At 45.3% G+C, this 21,144-nt stretch overlaps 1 protein-coding gene across 4 annotated transcripts in view; it reads right to left on the bottom strand.

The window, feature by feature from the left end:
* Nucleotides 1–21,144, bottom strand: part of SHROOM2 (shroom family member 2) — a 214,842-nt gene that overhangs the window by 47,056 nt on the left and 146,642 nt on the right. For 3 of the 4 annotated variants that reach the window (XM_077294740.1, XM_077294741.1, XM_077294742.1), the window contains exons 4-5: nucleotides 17,208–19,803; nucleotides 5,673–5,773 (exon numbers count right to left, since the gene is read on the bottom strand). In XM_077294740.1, the coding sequence (XP_077150855.1) occupies nucleotides 5,673–5,773; nucleotides 17,208–19,803 (2,697 nt within the window). Of the gene's footprint in view, nucleotides 1–5,672; nucleotides 5,937–17,207; nucleotides 19,804–21,144 lie in introns of those variants that run through there. The other variant, XM_077294743.1, reaches the window with a different exon arrangement.

Below are 21,144 nucleotides of genomic sequence, written 5' to 3'. Positions count from 1 at the left end.
TCCCCTTGCCCCTCCTCCCCCTCCTGGTCTTCCCTTCCCAGTTAAAATTTAAAACCCAATAAATTGTTTGAAAACAAAAGTGCACCAAAGAGATAAATTCGAAAAAAGTAGTAGCGTCATCCCTACAATGCAATAAGCCACAAGTCATCATTCTGCCCGACGACTCCGACTTTATACATCACGATGGCTAACTTTTTGGTGCATGTGGAAAGAAGAAAGGGAGAAGCTGCCACAACCATACTTCTGAAATATTTCTATGTTGAGCTTATACACACAGACCCCTAGTAATGACCTACACTGTCTGAATAGCTAGCACCTCTGACAAAATGGCGAGATTTACCACAAGTAAATGTTACTACCACTTTCAAATCTAGAACTTACTTCCACTTAAAGTCTGTGACCCCAGAGATGCCTTTCGAGCTACAGGAGCGAGCGTGTACGGACAGCTTGGGACGGTCTTAGTAAACGTGTCATCATGAGAATTGTCAAGCTGAAGGCAATTTGGATTGTCAAAGTGAAAAAAAAAGAGCATAAAAGAAAATGAAGCTGCGACACGAGAGAACGTGGAACGTGCAGAGGTTGTGTGTTTCCTGGCAGCGCTCCACAATGGCCCAACAGGTTCAACAAGTTCCAGTGATCATTACATGCAGCTACAAATCCAGGTCACAGCTCACAAAAATCATTTTAAGACCACTCGCTTCCAGAACGCTGTGGGGACTAGAACATGTCTGCTTCAGGTTTTATTATTCCCAATCCATCAACATATTCATGGGAAAGAGCGAAAGTGCTGAAGTCTGCGCAGCTCCCACCATGGTAACGCTATTCTCCATTAAAGGGAATCTGTGGCCAGGTTTTTGCTACTCCATCTGAGAGCAGGAGGATGTAGAGGCGGAGACCCCAATTTCAGAGATGCATCACTTACTGAGCTGCTTGCTGCAGTTTTTATAAAATTACTGTTTTTATCTGCCACAGATCTAGCAATTCTCCGAATACCAGTCCCTATATAACTCCGCCCACACCACGACTGACATTTATGTGTATACTGTGCATAGGCAGAAAGCTGCCAATCAGTGGGGAATGGCGGGGTTATGCAGAGCCCATGGATATGAAGGGCTACATGGCAGTGGGTTTACGAGTCCCTCTGGTGATAAAACAGGCATTTTATCAAGACTACAGCAAGCAGCCCAGTAAGTGATGCATCACTGGAATCAGAGTTTACACCTCTACATAATGCTGCTCTCAAATTAGATGGCAAAAACCTGGTGACAGATTCCCTTTATTCAGATTTCAAGCAATAACCTCAGCACATATAAATATTTCTACTCACTAGTAAATAAAAAAATGTCTACAACAAGATCAAAAGAAAAAATTATGGTACACTATGTAAGCTTCAAGAAAATGTTTTATCATCACTTTAGAGGGAACCTGTCACTGTCAAAATGTCGTGCTACAGAGCGACAGGAGGAGAGGAACCGGATATATAGCGGGAAATGATTCAGTACAACAAGGTTTATTGTTTCAAACAGATTATCCAAGAATTTTTTTTTAATGGACTGAAATGAGGAGAAGCAATAAAATTATAAAAAAAAATATGTATTCAGTGGCTAATTTCCCTATGCGCTGTGGTGTACCCTCTAATGTCAGGAAGGGATGATGAGTTGACTATATACTGACCATGCTACCATTACCGCTGAGGCCCATCATTGGCTGCAGTGGGTATATGCACTCGGCTGATAAAGGACCGGTGAGACAGATGCAGGGAATATGCAGCCATCGTCTATTAGCATAAAATCAGTGATTTCATTATTTTAATACGTTACCTAATTTGAGCCCCTCTTTGTGGCCTTGGGAGTCCTGTGGGTGGTCTCATTCCGACAGATATTTCTAGGTCCATGATCATACAGGGAAAGCGGACCTCCTGGTGAGTGGTTCTGGTGACCAGGTAGGGTTCCACCCCGTAATCCCATAGTAGCAATAATCCTGGCACTCAGGATAGTGTGAATGGAGTATCGCTACTGTTGTGGCACATGATGCCCAGCGCCCAATCAGCCCTGCGTCACTGTCCCCGCTTACATATGAACTGAACACGGAGAGAAGTCGGAGATCAGCTGCAGCCCGGACTGCCTCTTCATGTTCAGTTTGTCCAAAGGCGGGGACAGTGACGCCACCGCTGATTGGGTGACGGGCATCATGTGTCATTCCACCGCATCCATCACAGCGCCAGGACCGCGAGTGCCGACACAGTGGGAACAGCGCCAGCATAGGAGGGGAGCGTAGGCTTTATCATTTTATCGGGGCCGATTATTTAGTTTATGGCCTTTACCAAGGGGCGGTGCTTACAGGATTCTCTGGGGTCACCTCTTTGGGCTGCTCATTATAATTAGCATGTGAGCCACGCCTCTTTGGAAAAGACCAGAATAATCATTACATAAAAAGAATCACATCTCCAGAACCAAATGGTGGATTTGAAAAAACTAACAATAAAACAAAAACATTACTCAGGTAAGCAGAGGGAAGAACATAAGACTGGTAATATTTGACCTGGTGATAAGTCCCCCTTAAATGCTTTATTGCATTCCATTATGCTGAAAAACACTCCGCTCGGTGCCATCAGCCACTGAAATGGCTACATCTGCTAAAAGAGATGCAGACCCTCAGCTTTAATTAAAACGCAAAAAGCGAAAATAGCAAAATCAATCTGACTCTGCACATTGGTATGCTAAAAGAAAACATGTGGCGTAGGTATAAAATAACACATATATTCAAAGATGTTTGCCGCCCTGTCAAACCAAACAGCAGCCCTCTTATTACCACCCTCCCTTCACTGCAGAGGACACTGGATGCGATTCACTCCCACACACAATGCTTCTATCATAGGCACTAATGATAGATATATATGTATGTATGCGTGCATGATGTATGGGTGATGTGTGTATGCATGGGTGATGTGTGTATGCATGTATGATGCATGTATGTATGCATGTGTGATGTATGTATGCATGTGTGATGTATGTATGCATGTGTGTATGCATGTGTGATGTATTAATATGTGTGTGATGAGCGAATGTGCCCGAATTAGGTGTTTTCCGAGCACGCTCATGTGCTGAACAATTGACTTCGGTGTGCTCAAAAAGTATGTCACATACACGGATTACCTGTTTGCTGGGCAATCCCTGCATATGTTGTGGCGGTGGAACAGCTGCGAGACATGCAGGTGCAGGGATTATTCGAGCTCACCGAAGAAACTCAGCATAGGAGCATGCTCAGATGACACCTTATCCAAGCATGCTCGCTCGTCACTAGTGAACACCGAATGTATGAACTCTGGACTGAATTACATTACACCAAAAAAACAACACAAAAACAACAGATATTCGTGCACATATGGATCACACTGTGTGACCTACCTGACATTCTCCGGATAGGTTTGTCTGTTAGTATCAGGTCACCTTGTCGCTGGCAGATGGGCTCACACAGTGTAATCACACTGTGCGCTGAGCACCTCAGTTTATAGTAGTAATGCCGATCACAATTCATCCACTCAATGTTCACCTTGGTGTGTATGTGCCTGTACGCTGTAGTAATGCGGTCACAACATCCTGCACCTGCGCATTCATTTTATTTTGCTACTTCATTGCCAATTTCATTTTTGGCGGGATGTTTAATGTGTAGAAGGACCTGAAAAGGGAACCCGGGATATGGCATAGCACTAGAGCTATTATACCATCACTTTTTGGTTGGTGGGACCTCTGTGACTCCCCCATTCCCACCACGTAGCGCACGTTTCCTTGCACAGAGGGACTAGCAGCCGACCTCATTCTGGCCACAGTGGGTCCCAAGGAAAAACTACAGGAAAAAACGAAAAATAGCGCTATGAGAGCACTGCAGCCCCTGTCCACTTCAGGGCTAGTGGGGGTCCCGGAGAACCAAGCCTTAATAATCATAATAAGAGGGTATATCCTAGCAACACCAGTCACTGTATGGGATATTGCTAGGATCTATACACTGCTTGCCTCTGGCGGAGCAGATTGGCAGGAGCACTGGCTACCAACCCCCGCTCCATTACATGGAGAGGCCATCACATGAACTGCGCTGATAATGTGCATAAGATCCAATCATTATAGGAGTTTCTTTCTCCTTTTCAGTCTCAATACACCCTGCAAATGACCTACAGAAACCCCTATCTTCTCATGGTCCGCCTCTATGGTTTACACCGAATATCAATGTGAATCTTCACCCTTAAAGAGGAAAAATAAAGACCTGGCAGAGCACTACTATACCAACTGCAGCTTTACACACAGTCCCGACTCTGATCTCAGAGGACAGACTCACATTTCCATACTCTCAGCAGAAAACTATCCTGCTAAAGTCACCTGGAGGGCAGCGGTGGGGAATGGGAAATCTCCGGCAGGGATACGATGGCATACACTGAGGACAGCACAAATACCCAATAGTATGTACACAAGGGGAAATCAGCAGTGAAATCCGCAGCAACAGAAACCACTGCAGACGTCACTGTGGATACCTGCACGTCCCACCCTTGTACCTGGGAGTGAATCAGCCGTGTCAGCGGACAGCCCTCCATTTCTCCCCTGCAGAACCTCTTAGTTTGTAGTTGTGTACATGCTACTTACAGAAATAAGCTGCAGGTTCTGTGTCTGGAAGATCTGTTACAAATATTAAAGATCCAGGACTGAAACTCCACTACGTAAAACGCAGTGTGTGTACTTCCCCTAAGGCAGTCTTGCCCTACCTGTGGCTCTCCAGCTGTTGTAAAAGTACAGCACCCATCATGTCTTGACAGCTGGAGAGCCACAGGTTGGGAAACACTGCCCAAAGGGCATGTCATACACACGGCAGACCTCCGTAATGTCAGGTCATGCTATGGCAGGGATACAGCAAACATCTCCCCGGATAGTCCACAAATCCTGATAGTCATTCATAGGGCAAAAAAAGTCCCACTGTCCAGGAATTTACTCGAGTCCTCCGCGTGACCCTTCCAGGGTGTGTACATATGGATACATATCATTTCTTGTAGCCCCTGACCAGTCTATACATTTCCATGTAATATTCCTATTTATGCAGATACACTATGTCCCCAATACACGGTGCCATGTAACCCTTTACGTCCCGCATTCCACAAATCCTTCAGAAGAATAAATCCATGTCGTTTATATTCGGGGTAAGAGTGAAAACGTCTTTCTCAGCCGCCCCGGTGGGTGGAGGACGCACATCAGACACCGCTCAGACAGCGGAGAGCAGCGTTATGGCAGACAGTGATTTATGCCTCCTACACTGATCTAGAAATCAAATGGAGGCCAGGGAGAATACAGCTATACATGAGGCAGAAATAGGGGTCCGTGCAGAACAAGGGCCGATTGTGCCGGACACACAGGATGTTCTCTGAGAGGAATTTACCATTTTCTCTGCCTGTGTCATTCACTATATGGGAAATGCAACACAACACAGCCGGCTATAGCTACATACACAAGATATATACAAGAGGCTCTTTATGATATGAGCACGTGCTATTCTTTATATACAGGCATTATTGGGGAAAAAATAAAATCTGCATTAAAAAATAACAGTAATGTGTGTCTACTGACTATAGGATTTATGAAGTGCTAATCATCTGCAGAATTACTGCCTTGGTAACAGGGGAGGACCCTTACCTCACGGACGAGCCTTCTGTGGCACTGCTGCAGGGTGCGGAGCCGCTCTCAGCATCTTCCCCCTCGCCGCTCGGCTGCTTCGTTGGATCTACAACTGCTCCCTGCAGAAAAGATTTCAAAGCACACAGTCAGTCACCCAGTCATCAGGTTTCAGGACGGAGAAATCTGCGATTATGGAAGCCTGTGTTTGTGGGCTTGGTCTGCGGCGGAGAGCACGAAGCCAATAGTGTGCTGTCTTGTCATGCTGGCTGGGCTGCGAGCTCAGCAATGAAGCACATGACTCGGGCAGATCTGCTGCCACTTGGCCATTGTGCTCTTATCTGGGAATAAAGTGGAAACAGCAGCAGACGAGCGCCAAGAAAGCGTCAGACACTTGTTTCAATTATTCCAAGAAAGCAAAGTCATAAATATGAGCACGGTAATAATTGAGACTTGGGCTCTGTTCACATGTCACAAATGCCATCAAATGCTTTCCTTCTTCCATTATAATAACCCCCCCCACAACAAGCAGAAAGCAGACGGACCCCAAATAAATCTATGGGCCCCTCTGCTCCTGTTTGACACAGGATTGCTCAGACTGATCCGAATTCCATTGTTCGGCTTAGTCACGTGGCAGTTTTACTGCGCTTTTCCCGCGGAAAAAAAGCACTGTACCAGCAAAGTGAATGAGATTTCTGAAAATCTCATTCGTATGTTGCTTATTTTTTCCAGGTTTGAAGCAGTTTTTAATTTGAAGTGTGTCAATTCTTTCAGCGTTTTTTCACCCATGCAAGTAAATGGTAAAAAAAAATGCATTAAAGATACAGGTATATTAAGCAGAGTTTTTCCTGCCAAGGGACAGGTTTTTAGTGAAGAAATGTCTGCTGCAAATACTTACAAGTGTGCTCATCTGTTCCATATGTCTGTCCTAATTCTGACCCAAATGGAACAGATGAACGCAAAACACATCCTTGGGCTCAACTGACAGTCTAATGTGTATGGGGGCCTACCGACTCTCCCCTAATCGATGACTTTGGGCAAGATAAGGACTCCACATGTGTAATTTCAGCCCGTCGATCCGTTTGTTCCTGCCACCAGCAGTGTCCGGCAGCGGCTCTCTCCTAGAAAGCACAGGAGAACTCCGTAGAGCGAGCTTCCTGTATTGAGAAGTCGCGAGAGATAGATGCAAGCCAAACTATTAGCCAAACCATCGCTCAGCCGACAGCTATCAATTGAAAGATTTCTCTCTCCTTAACAGAAGTGCCACTGATGACCAGCAGCATTTCCTGTCCAGTTTGCGAGAGCAGGACCCAGGCAGAACGACGGCTGCCAGAATACACTGCTAGGTTATATTCACAAGTGCAAAATTTTTAATTTCTGCAATAAAAAACAAAACAAAACACATCTCAATGGGGTTCGCAAGTGCAGTCAACAAGGCAAAGCCAGGAGCGCTGGGGACCATGCAGGTGTTTGACGGGATGTAATCATGGCCAAAGGGGTTGGGCGACGCTTCGCTGAACAGCGAAGACATTTTCTAGAAAGTGAGTAAATTAAACACCTGTCCTTAGCATGTAAGGGAACGATTTGGGGACAGAAGTGTTAGGTGTCGAGTTGCCGCCGATGCACAGGGGGAATCTCGAACCATGTCCGCTGCGGTCTCCCATTCTCCTCCAGCCACAGTGGAACCTGCTCAGCGGAGACGTCGGTCCCAGCGTCTGGCTCAAGCTGATACTGTGCGAATGGTTACTGCTGCCTTTCCAGGCTCTGCCTTTGTAGCCAGCACAGATCAGCAGCAAGCAGGCCTTTCTGGGACTAAGTCCTGCTTTTCCCATACTGAGCATGCCCACGGGATGACCTCCCATTGGAGGTCGGGGGTCACATGCTCAGGTCCTGTTGCGGCTCCTATTGGACCATCAGGAAGGTCCTGGAGCACTACTGCTATAAAAGGTTCGCATGGCTGCTCGGCCATGCGCTAGTGTAAACTGATTTACTTGTGTGTGTGTGTAGATGAATGCCTGTCGATGGATAAAAGCTCTGAATAATTCCCATCCCTAGGGTTGTTGCCTGCTCGCAAATGGTGCAAGCTACCTAGCGCCAGACAGTGCTACTCTGCACATCCAGCACACAATTCTGCATCTCTCAGTAGCGACCACCAGTGTGGCGCTGTGCGCTTTCCGGGCCCTGGTTAGGGTGGTTAGTGGCGTCCGCCAGAGCAGCGTTGTAAGCACTCTTGTGCGATAAATTATTAGTTCAGTTCTACCCCTGACACCACAATAACGGTGTCAAGCGTAAGAGGTCTAGAGGAACTCTTTCCCCGTGTCTTGGGACAGAGTTCTGTGACCCTTTACTTGCGCTCTCTGTGCGGTATCGCAGCCCTGTGACGCAACAGGGTTCGCTTCCTTCAAGCCAGGTGAAGCTAACCCGTGTGTGTATTCACATTATACCGCCATGTAGTCCGCCATTACCGAGCAGCAGGTGTCCTTTCTGCACGGTGGACCCCGGACTGCGAACGCACCTCATATCATCGCTAAATACTATTTGGTGCGTTCCGCCAGTCCTAACAAGAAGTCTAAATCAAATAAAGGGGATTGGATGGGTATGGCACTAAGTTGGCTGGCCGGGGTCAATATTGAACTAATGTACAGTGACACTTAAAGGATATGCTTACACATTCAACTGAATCGTTGTAGAAATTCTCAGCGGATACTTGAGTTTTTGGCATAACTAGTCACCAAGAGGATAGCCTAATGGTTATTCTTTACAACTAAGGCTACTTTCACACTGGCGTTAACTGCATTACGTCGCAATGCGTCGTTTTGCCGAAAAAACGCATCCTGCAAAAGTGCTTGCAGGATGCGTTTTTTCTGCATTGACTAACATTAGCGACGCATTTGCGACGCAATGACACGTCGCAACCGTCGTGCGACGGTTGCGCCGTGCTGTGGCAGACCGTCGGGAGCAAAAAACGTTACATTTTTGCTCCCGACGGTCCACTTTTTCCGACCGCGCATGCGCGGCCGGAACTCCACCCCCACCTCCCCGCACCTCACAATGGGGCAGCGGATACGCTGGAAAAATGCATCCGCTGCCCCCGTTGTGTGGCGGAGACAACGCTAGTGTCGGGAACCCGACGCTAGTGTGAAAGTAGCCTAACTTGGTATTTGGGTTTTTGCGTTTTTTTTTTTTTTTTTTTTTTTTACTTAGGGCCAATAATGAACACCCTGTGGATTTTAAAGTGCATTATTACATGTGAAGTTTTTCTAGAGCTTTTGTGTCAGGCATAAAACATAGTGCAGTGCTATTGCATCGTACACATAACACACGTAGGGGGGAATCTATCAAGACCGACATCTCATATGCCAGCACTGTACCTATGGCCGCTGGAGGAGGATGCACCCAATTTATTAAGAGGTTAGTAACTTATGATGGACAATGGATGCAGGTAGGGAAACTTTATTAAATCAAATCTTATTTTAATTGTAAATTAGGATGTTTTTCTGAAGGCGTTTGTGCCAGACTGACCAGTGGCACGATACAACTGGTAACCTTTTACTAATCAGCTGTCTATACTTGATCGCTCAGTGCGCATGGGCTGACGTTCTACAGCAGCAAGAGACCTGTTTACACAGGATGATGCAATGCTGAGAGCAATGGTCTTTTACGCTGCCTAAAAAAATCATTTCACTGATGAACAAGCGTTTGCTTGTTCACCGGGTGATTGTTTACATGGCAGGATAATCGTGAAATGAGCGCTTCTAACAATGCTTGTTCATCATTAGCTTGCAGTGTAAATGCCCTTTGGTGTGGCTTGCAGATTACAATGCTATATCTCGGAGGTCTGGAGGAAACCTCACTACCATTGCATGGAAGTGCTGACAACGTGCAGGGAACACGCCTTACTGGAGTTTTAAGTTTGTTTATTTTGGCAAAAGAAAGTCTAAACCTCATTTAATTACTATGTTGAAATACAGTAAGGATCTACAGTCCCAGTGGTCCACCAGGGAATCAGATGATAATCAAGTGGGCCGAATCCTCAAGAAACATGCACCGAAGTAAGAATGTTTATTGTTACAGCACAAAAAGTGAGGAACTGTGTTAATTATTGAAACAAAGTGTCATCAGAACATGACCCGGTTAGTTTAGGTTAGTCATGTTTTTTAGGAATTTGTGGTGTCAAAATTTTCCATGTTAATATCTACAGTATATTGAAAAATAATTTGGACATTGTACAGTTGTCAGTCTGGCCACTGAGCCGCATGTTAGGCTGGTCCTTCCTACCCTGCACAGGAGACTTCAGCTGTCATCTCACTATAGTAAGGGGCAGGGAAACAGTAAGGCTAAGTGCACACGTTGCAGAATTGCCACGGAAATTTCCGCGGCAATTCTGCGCCTCTTGCCGCGGGCATATCGCATGCGGAATTGGCATGCATATTCCCGCAGAAAACTAGCGTTTTGCAAGCATAATTAGCTTGCAGAATGCTAGCGTTTTCCAAGCGATCTGTAGCATCGCTTGGAAAACGGATTGACAAGTTGGTCACACTTGTCAAACATAGCGTTTGACAAGTGTGACCAACTTTTTACTATTGATGCTGCCTATGCCGCATCAATAGTAAAATATAGAATGTTAAAAAAAAAATAAAAAAAAATGGTTATACTCACCTTCCGCAAACAGCCGATCTCAGCGGCTTCCGTTCCTATAGATGGTGTGTCCGCGACGTCATCGCAAGTCCTTCACACACACCATCTATAGGAATGGAAGCTGCCACATGCACAGCTGAGAGGCGGGAAGACTCCGGGGGCCATCAGAGAGTGAGTATATCACGATTTTTTATTTTAATTCTTTCTTTTTTTTTTAACAATTATATGGTGCCCAGTCCGTGGAGGAGAGTCTCCTCTCCTCCACCCTGGGTACCAACCGCACACGATCTGCTTACTTCCCGCATGGTGGACATAGCCCCATGCGGGAAGTAAGCAGATCAATGCATTCCTAGGTGTGCAGAATCCCCGCGATTCCGCAAATTAATGAACATGCTGCATATTTTACTGCAAATCGTTTCCGCTGCGGAAAAACTCTCAGTATGTGCACAACATTTGCGGATTGCATTCTAATTAATAGGATGCTTAATGTGAGCGTTTTTTTCGCGGTTTTATAGCGTTTTTATAGCGAAAAACCGCGACGTGTGCACATAGCCTAAGAAAGAACACCTATATAGAGAAGGACCAGATACTTCTCATCTCCTCCCTTTCCTGCACAACAAAATCTTCACGTGGCCCCAGGCATGCCTACACTGTAAGGCTGCGCACCCAACATCAGTAACAGTAGCATTTTGGCTGGCTAGCTTACTGGGCAGTGGCTCCAGGGAGAAAACGGTTAAATTCTCACTGCCGCTGCTTGCTTCCAGTCATGGGGACTGTGCAGAGAGCTGTTACAGTCCCTACTCACTACACAGTGAGGGCAGCCTTAGTCACTCCCATTGACTGACAGCCTGCTCTGAACATATGCTGCAGACTCTGCGGGAGAGGCTGTCAGTCAATGAGCAGGGGCGGGACCACAGCGTTCTCACTGTGTAGTGGACAATGGCTGATACAGCTCCCTGGCTCAAGGGTTTGAACAGTGACTTAGTGGTTAGCACCAGCTGCAGCGCTGGGGTTATAGGTACATATCCCAACAAAGATGACATCTGCAAGGTGTTTGTATGTTTTCCCCATGTTTGGTGTGTTTCCTCCGGGTACTCCGTATTCCTGTAATAAAGACATACTGAAAAGGAATTTAGAATATGAGCCCCAATGGGCATAGCGATTATGTCTGTGAAGCGCTGTCGACTTAACAGCGCTACATAAATAGGTCTCACATTAGTCAACCCCTTTACAGCGGCCTTTCCATAATATAACATTTTTTGATTGATGTAGGTCCAACATTCAGCATTCCTGCCATGATGCTTCTGTGCAGTGTCCCTTCCTAGTTATTAGACACAGCGGCAGTGCCTAGCATCATAGCTCCATTCCAATCAGGTGAATGGGCAGCAATGAGCTGTGAGCAGCAATAACAAGCAGAGCTGCCATCAAAAGTATGGAGGTGTGCCACATGGAGGATTGTAGACGATGAAGAAGACACGGCCAATACTAAGCAAGGCCATTCATTAAAAAAAAAAAAAAAAAAATTAGAAAACCGCTAAAACTGCAGCTTTGGCAAGATGGCCACCTCTATATCACGAGAGAAAAACAACAATAAAAAAAAAAAAAAATTCTGCAAATCAGAAAATTAATTCAGATTAGAAAAGAAAAATATTATCAGTATCTGCATTTAATAAGTAAAGGAAGGAGATACCTTCACCTTACATTAATTAAAAAAGGTGTGTAATGCCCTACTAATTATTCACAGCACAGTAGATTGCTTTCATGTGGGTAACAGGTATTTATTTTCCCTACCTACCCCACACAAAAGTTAGTTTCTGCCTTCCTCTAGATCAACACGTAATAATCTGCTGATGGACGTCTTTTCTGGCCATGTAATTATACTGTAGGTAAACATTTTGTTAAACTTGCAGCTAAATTTTAGCTGTGCACATTGGAAAGCTAAACGTGTACCCACAAAGTACATGTTAGGTCAGCAATGACCTTACTTCAACGATCACATCCTTACCAGAGGCCTTCAAGGGGAATTCCCATCTCACACATATGGAGCATATCCACAAGATACGCAAGAAATGTATATTCTCTAGAACAGGGGTCGGGTTGCACATGGGAACTAGTTAGAGGAGAGGTGAATGAAAGCAATGAGGTGAATGATCATTCTGACCACCTCTACGCGAACAGTGACAAGTTACAGGGGCCCCTTCAATTAGTACTTAAAGGGTTATTCTCAAAAACACAATCTGCTGATCGCTTGGGGCCTAAATGCCATACAATGCTATAATGCCATATTTAAATGACTTACATCTTGTTTCATTTTATTTTTATGATTTATGGACAGAAATAAAAAAGACAGGACTCCATCTATGCTTTTCAGTGGATTCTTTGTAGACAAGTCCTCACAACCATCTCACCAGGCAGCGGGGCCTTGGGTACCCTCCCCAAGCAATCCCAAGATCAAGGCTCTGAAACGTAAAGAACAGGGCTCTGCAGCCTTGTCTCAAATGAAACGAAGGAGCACATGCTTGGTCTCTTCACCATTTAACATGTATGGGCCTGCCGGAGAAAGAAGAACTCAGTATCCTGCTATTTCCAGCAGTCCCATTCATAATTGATTAGAGACCGAGCATGTTCACCTTGGGATTGTTGGGATTTTCAGTGGTCGAACTCCCACTGACCAGCAATTTATCACCTTTGAAGGTAATAAGTTGTGATTTTGGGAATAACTCTTTAATCGTCGAGATTCGTTGTGGAACCACTGTGCCTCGGACCGCGGAGAGCCTGGAGGGGCGTGACTAAGATCACCGGACTGTTCACTAGAGCCTCTGATGGTGAGGCTAGGCTTGGCTCCCGATGCACGCCAGGAGCCACTCCAGGACAGACCAACGGACGCTCGGCAGCTGGAACCGGAAGGACAGACTGGATGGTGTGGCAGGCAGGATATGCACCAGAGTGCAGCAGGCAGGATCTGCACCAGAGTGCAGCAAGGACTGGTATGCAACTTAGACTACACAACAGGAAGGTTGCTCAGGCACCTCCCCAGTGGGGAGGAAGCAATATATACATACTGCCTCACAGCCATTGGCTGGGGAGGAAATAGCAAATGCACGTGCTGGCCCTTTAAGAGGGAGGGCGGGCTTGCGCACACTAAGGACATGGCTAGAGGCCTGGCTGGAAACTCTGATGGAAGCATGCAGAGCACGAGAAAGGGGAGAACCGACCACAGCACGGGTGAGTGAAGAGACATGCCGGAGGCCCTGCCTGTCAGAGCAGGGATCCGGTATGGTGCTAACAGTTTTACACTGTATCAATGAGATAGCGGTGGTATTTCTTTAATGCTATAATGCCATATTTAAATGACTTACATCTTGTTTCATTTTATTTTTATGATTTATGGACAGAAATAAAAAAGACAGGACTCGATCCATGCTTTTCAGTGGATTCTTTGTAGACAAGTCCTCACAACCATCTCACCAGGCAGCGGGCCAACTCTTCCTCAGCACTAGTGATGAGAGTATATGCAGCGCCCCAGAGTCCTGGTCGTTGCAGTACTGACGCTCCGCCGCTAAGGGGAGTGATGGTACGTCTGATGGCACTTAAGGAGTTCACCTGACCAGGTATCACAGACACCAATACACTTCACAGTCTGGCCTCCAGGGTGAGCAAAGGGTACTATGTATTAGGCCACTCCTCACAATCTGGTAAAACTGGGGGTTGGATAGGAAGTTAGAGAGAAGCTGACTGGGTTGGAACTAGGCAACATCCTGTGGCAGAGGGTGTTGCGGGGAAAGATTCAGGGGGGTCCCTGTCAGGGGTGGGATCCTGACAGAGGCCTACCGAACAAGACAGAACGTTAAGGAACCGCGCCTGCACTACATTGCGGCGGTATCTCAAGAAAGGACAAGAAGCGAGGGTTATTGTGGAGAGTGAGAAACGAGATGACAGCAAAAAGGAGATAACACCAGTAGGAGTAAAGCCGTAAGATCGAGGCAACATCCTACTGAGGCGCGTAGCCGGTGGCCAGAACGCCGAGGGAGTATTGGGCTCCAAGCATTACTTCAAACCAACGGCAGGACAGTTAATTATAGGTTGGCGGTCTCACCTAAATCACCTAAGCAGACATAGGGGACGATTGTGGGAGAGGGGCGACACTAGGGTCCCGGAAGAACTCCAGGCCTACCCGTCATACGGGTGCGTCCTAGCCATATCATCTGGGGGCGGAGAAGAACATCAGAACAGATACAAGTTGTGAGAAAGAACATCAGAAACAGACAACAGTTGTGAGGACTATCCCGTGGTGCTCAGCAGGGAAGTACTACAACACACAGGCGCTAGAAGGTAGGCACTGATTTCCACCTGCAAAGGGAACTCTGGAGGTGCCTTCGGACCGGCCGGTCTCAGCCAGCCCTGTTAGCGGTACTCTGGATTGAGGATCCTGAAGCCTTCAGTAAAGAGGTAAAGAGACTGCAACCCTGTGTCCTCGTTATTCACCGCGACTTGCACCACGCATCACCATCACATCTTTCATTGGACGCCCCTTAGCAGGGTCACGGACCGGGTCTAGCCACCGTGACAACCCTAAGACCGAGACAGAGAGGCCCGGTACCGAGTACCCCTCGGCCCTGCGTCTGGGGGCGCTCCATATACTCGTTGCTCATTGCAGTATTTGTAACTGCTCGGAGATTTAGTTTTTGTTGACGCAGCTGCATGAGTTACAGCTACTAGCCAGCCTGAGTACATGGGGGGGTTGCCTGGTTGCTAGGGAATCCCCACATGTATTCAAGCTGTCTATCAGCAGTAAATCATGCAGCTGAGGCAACGAAAACTAAATCTCCGAGCACTCACAAATACTCGGAGACCACCCGAGCGTGCTCGGGAAAACCCGAGCAACGAGTACACTCACTCATCACTACTCAGCACCCACCCTCTCTTCCTAGGCTTGCTTTCTTCTCTCTTTGGAAACTGATTTCATCCTGTAGGTTGCTCTTTTCTCACCTACATGAAACAGCTCAGGAGGAGGCAATCTACAATGACCCTGGAATATTTACCTTCTATTACATAGAAGACCAGGTCATAAGTTGGGGCTCCTCTCAATTCCTGTTATGGAGCTATTGGAAAGGAGAGTCTAGGGTACATATTATGCTTTGCCACCACCTCCCACCTCAATCTTTTTGTTATAAACTAATACAAAAATTCAAATTTGAGGAAAACGAATGGACTAAATACAGGGCTCCATCTGTGACTATGTTTATCTTGGAAGCACCATTTCTGTGGCTGATAGGGTGCGCCCCCTAGGACCACAAACACTGAGCACTGTGTAATGGTGGCTTAGGTGTTGCCTCTGTACACAACAAGTTGTGGTTTCAATTCACATGAACCAAACGGATTTGGAAATTATTGTTTTATGTAGTAGGAAAACTTTCCCAGCAGTATAAATCACAAGATCATACATTTAAACGGCTGCAAAAAAGTACTCCTAGGCTATGCTCACACATGGCGTTTTTTCTGCGTATTTTACGCAGCATATTTGGTGTACACAGTGTGTTTTTACTGTGTGTATTTTTAGCCTTGCGTTGTTTTTGCCAAAAACAGCATGTCGATTCTTTCACCGTTTTTTGCAGCGCCTTTCACACATAAAAAAAAACAGCAAGTAAAAAACGCTGCAAACTTGCAAGTTAAAATTGCGACAAACACGTGTGTATCGGAAGCAGGATTTTTCCGGCCACCGCTCTATAGTAGGATTGACGGTACCTTGTACCACCCTTGTTTTCACCAGATTATGACCCTGCATTGTCTGCTATTATAATCTAAGGAAATTAGTGGATTCAAGTGCAATATTGATTTTCTACCTGCATTGTTAGAGCTATGTTTCTGCTCACTTTCTAGCAGCAGCCCGTTCAGCATATACGCTAACGGGCTGCTGTTAACGCAAGTGGTGACGTTACATCGCGCTAGCGCAGATAGAGCATCTGCTAGCTCTATCTGTGCTAGCAGTGACGGACCCGGAAACGCTGCAGCCCGCGTCTCAGGGTCCGTCACTCAATGACGGCACATGGCTAGCGCACGCCCATTGTGGGCGTGCGCTAGCGATGCGTCAGACATTGCATTCAATGGCGGCGTTAACGGACTACGTTACACCGCGTTATGCCGCGGTGTAACGTAGTCCGTCTAACGGACGCCAAGAACCCAATGTGAACCTAGCCTAAGACTGGCCTGGTACTGGTTTCTATCAGACGATCACAACATTTTGAGGCACTTCGTTGTTGTTTTTTTAGGTTTATTCATTTTTAATCATTTTTCTAAATAAAATCTTGATATTTTAATCTTTCTTCTTCTTCTTCTTCTTTCTTTCTTGTCACGTGTCTCTCTACCATCACGTATGTGATACGCTGGTGGTGGCACTATTGATTTCAAGCATCAGGTACACTGTCTGGTAAGTTACCGTTCATTTTTAATACAGAATTGCTTCACACGAAAATATCACAAGCGGAAGACCAAACACAATCAGTAAAAGCCTTTAACTCAAATGTTAACGTAGATCTATCATCAGATTATACAGACGGGTCTATTTGGCAAAACCGTGCAAAAAATAGTGATGATTGGATTATTGGAGCAATCACAGGATATATCAGACAGTTTCTGTGTGCAATATATTTATGAGAGCACTTCTGACACCATCTTAAGTGATTAACGAGGTACTATGCGTACACAGTAGCTAGCCATCAGTCACTGCGAGAAGGGGAGGTGGGGTGCTCCTCTTATTAATGCACCAGTGCTTTGCCCCTAACATTTCTTGTACTATTTTGGTTAATAGGACAGAGTTGTATAATTCTATGCTGTTCTTACATAGCAGCATATCAAGCTGATAGGTCTGATTTAAGAATATGCAGATGAAATAAGTCAATGGCAGAGAAACAAATTTACCTGAGTGTAGAAATCAGTTGTAGGGGATGATCTTGACCTCTCATGCATGTACTGTGATTTCTGAGACTGGTCAAAGTCAGCATCCAGAATATTATCAGCTGAATGGCATCTGCCAGAATTCTTCCTTTCTAAAGGTTTCTTTTGCTCTTTCCAAGATGCTTGGTATTCTGCAAAAGTGCCTAACCTCGGAAGCTGATGTGATGCAATGTTATCAGTAGATTTATAACTGACCCCATGATATTCGTCTTTACGATTTCTATCCTTATCAGGCTGATGTTCAAAGCCTAGCGATGCAGCCCGAGACCTATTTTCATACAATGATTCAGAAGGTTCTTTTTCAAAATCCTTGACATTGTGCATCTCATACGTGACATTGATTTCTGTTGCAACGAAAGGCAGTGGTTTCGGAGCAGCTGGAGGTTGCGTACTTTTGCTTGTCTCTTCAAAAAATTTCCATCTATCTGCAAAAGAACCAACTGTTCCTTGAGTGGCATCTCGACTTTGAAACTGAAGATTATCTTCATAAATCCCAACTTCATTCATCTTTTCCGGCTCAGAGTAGGATTTAAGTTTTTGCTGTGCTGTAAATCTTTTTCGGCCACCAATGCGAGTTATGTTTTGTGAATTACTTGTTGCTGTACTCTGCTTTGATTGAAGATTGTCAAACTGGTAAGATGTGCCATCAGAGGGTAACACAGGCTTTGAAATGCAATACCCTTGGTTTCTTCGTTCGGGAGAAAGTGTAGGGTCTACAAGACTGGGTTCTAAATCTCGACGCTTGAAAGAAGTAGCCCTTAAAACTCTGGCCTGAGCTTCTTTTAAATGGTTCTTGTACGTGTTGGAAAAAGAACCATCAGTAGAAGGGGTAATACTTTCTATAGAATCCTGGTTCCAGTTTTCTGCTTCTTCTCCTTCGTTCGATTCAGTTAACGCTGCTGTACTTTTGCTCTTCTGCAAACGGGCCCGCCTCTGTTGAATTTCGTTCCTGAGAGTTGTTGCAAATCGGTCACTTCTTCGCGATTGTTTGTTTGACTCTGTGAATGGTTGTTTTTCATTTGTTTCAGGGGAGCTTACTGATCGATTTCTTCCTTCCCGAGCTAGGGAATGCAACATAGGGGTAATCTGAGGCGTTATCTTGCTTTCTTCTTCTTCATTCCAAGAATAATCTTTCTGATGTGATCTATACTTATTGCTTGAGACAGCTCTGTTTGCCTGAACATGTTGTGCAAAATTATGGCTATCATATTGTTCTTCGTAGTAATCACTGTTTTTTCTCGGCTTCATCCTTTCATTACTGCCTGAATGACCGTCTTTTTTCCCTGTCATTTTAGGACTATATTTCTCACAGTTTTCTGGTGAAGGCGGATTGTTCTGCTGAGGTAGACAATAAGTGGTTTTTAGGGCAGTATTGTCTTGAGAGATAGATCTTCGATCCAAGACATCTACTTTACTATACTCCTCCCTATATGGATGTTGTGTGATGCTTCCCTGAGGTGGCAGTTTGGTTCCAGCACTGATAACACGACTCTGTCCATTATTGTCTCCTTTTACCTTTAATCCAGTATTGCTCTCAGAATTACTGAAGCTTCTTCGCTGATGTGGACCATAAGCATGCGTTGGGTCTACCATCAGCTCATGAGTTCCAGAATAGAAGGTCACTTGTTGAGGTTGTGCTTTGATAGAGGCTGAAGCTCTTGAATTTTGGAACAAAGTGCTCTCATCGCTGTACTGACGCTGGTGGTAGTAACTGTATGATGGCTGTACAAACCTTACATCTGTGGTGGACTGAGAAAGTTGCAATCTATTGGAATGAGGTGCAATGTTCTGATATTTGTCGTGATAGGATCCTATTTGATCCAAATTGATTTCTGACTGATAAGAAGCATTACTAATTCGTCTAACATCTTCTACGTTCCTATCTGGTCCTTTGATATGTCTTTGCTGGTAATCAGCAAGATCTGAACTCCAGTCAACTCTTGAATGAGATGTATTTGCAACATTAAAGTGCTGTGTGCCTGGTAATTCTGAATGTGTATGAGGAGGCTTCTCGTGGGTTTTAGTAATGGCATAACTATCGCTGCGAAGTGGAGGTGGTGGTGGAGGAGGTGAAGATGCCTTTTTCTTCTCAGGAACATGCCAAACTGGTCCAAAACTTGATCGTCCGGAATGTTTTGTTTCCCCATTATCATCTACTCTTGGAGACTTGTTACGCTCATAAAATGTAGAAGGCGACTGGTATCCCTGTTTATCTTCTGCTCCCTTGGTTTCATGGATAATCTGCCCAGTCTTTGTGGGTCCCTGTTTTGTAGTGTCCCATTCATTAATTTTATACAATATATTCTCAGTTGAAACAGATCCACTTTTAGACAGTGCATGGTCTGGAGTGACAAAGCTGGTGGAGAATGATCCATATGCCGAATCTCTCTTACTGTGGTTACCTATATTATCTATGCTGTTATTGGATTTAGCAGAAGATAGTCTGCCAAACTGGTAGGTCTGGTCAATACTGTCCATGCTACCCACTGAACTAAAATGTCCAGAAGTCCTGTGCAAGTTGGTTTGGTCCCAAGAGTTTGTTAAGTCATGAGATGATGAGCTAGAAAACAAAACAAAAACAAATATATCAGGTATGTTACAACTAACAGAATAGGAATACACATTATTGTCATCTTGTTCTTACATTTGCTTCCTAAAAAAAAAATAAGTTTCTTAATTTATATGTTTTATGTAACCTATATAAAAAAGTTTAACGATTATCATCCTAAAAAAGCAAAGCCTCTCGTCTCATGACACTTCACTTAAGCTGGTTTCAGACTTGCGTTCGGCAGGGCTGTGGATGAAAGCCTTTTCCCTCCGTTAAGCTCCGCCCACTGTTGCACCACTTAATTCAGCTCCGCCTACATCTACATGCGTTCCGCGTACCGCATCTTTAACATTGGGTACATAGGCCATGCGGATGTATGCGGATGCCTCCGCATGTGTCGTTTTGATGCTGTGCTGAACTGCGTCGAACGCAACATGTTGCATTTTGTTGCGGTCGGGCCAGCGTCAAAGCGACGCATGTGGAGGCATCCGCATGACCTGTGTACCCAATGTTAAAGATAGGGTACGCAGGACGCATGCAGACGTAGACAAAGTTGAAGGAAGAGGTGTGGAAGTGGGCGGGGCTTAACTGAGGGAGAAGGATGTCATCCGCAACCCTGAAGAACGCTAGTGTGAAACTAGCCTTAGTGTTCCTGTTTTCTCTATGGAGAAAGCCAAGTAAGCCGAAATAGGCAGAGTAGATGTCGTCCCTCAGAACAAAAGGCAATTGGATTCCAACAGCTCATTGCATATTTCGCCCTACATAAACTGTTGAGGAAGAGTCAGGAGGACCCCATACACAACAGATGGTTGTCCAGTCCCCCTGAGACATTCAGATTCAGCTGAAATTTACCTAATTTGTATGGTGGTCTTTTACATTTTCCACAGCTTTAAAATTATTTGTCTATCCTTAAAATTAAATAAATGTATGACTCCTGTATCACAGGTAACATTAGTCAGGGACAGGCTGCCCCATTACGGCCATCTATTTTTTACTCTAAAATGCTACTGAGATTCAGAGAAAACAGGGTATATAAGGGAGCCGGGAATGGCGAGAACAGTCATCTGGATTGGTCTGACAACTTCTCTCAGGCTAGTTCGATTGACAGGTCCCTATCTGTGGAGAAGGAGACTTCTCAATCCAGCCAACCCTGGCTGGGAGAAGCATGCAGGGCCAGGCCCAGATGACTGGACTCCTCCTTCCTGGCTTCTTTTTAAACTATCAGCCCTGTAAAGTCCCTGAAATATGTCAAGAAGGCTTGCGTATATTAAATTAGCAATATCTGTTCAGTCACTGAAGGTACATATAGCAACCTTAAATTATGCAGGATTATAATACAAGGTAATAGACAAT

The sequence above is a fragment of the Ranitomeya variabilis genome, chromosome 3 (genome assembly GCF_051348905.1).
Source record: "Ranitomeya variabilis isolate aRanVar5 chromosome 3, aRanVar5.hap1, whole genome shotgun sequence".
Lineage (NCBI taxonomy): Eukaryota > Metazoa > Chordata > Amphibia > Anura > Dendrobatidae > Ranitomeya > Ranitomeya variabilis.
The sequence above is the reverse complement of the archived record's forward strand: the minus strand, read 5'-3'. Positions and strand labels throughout refer to the sequence as shown.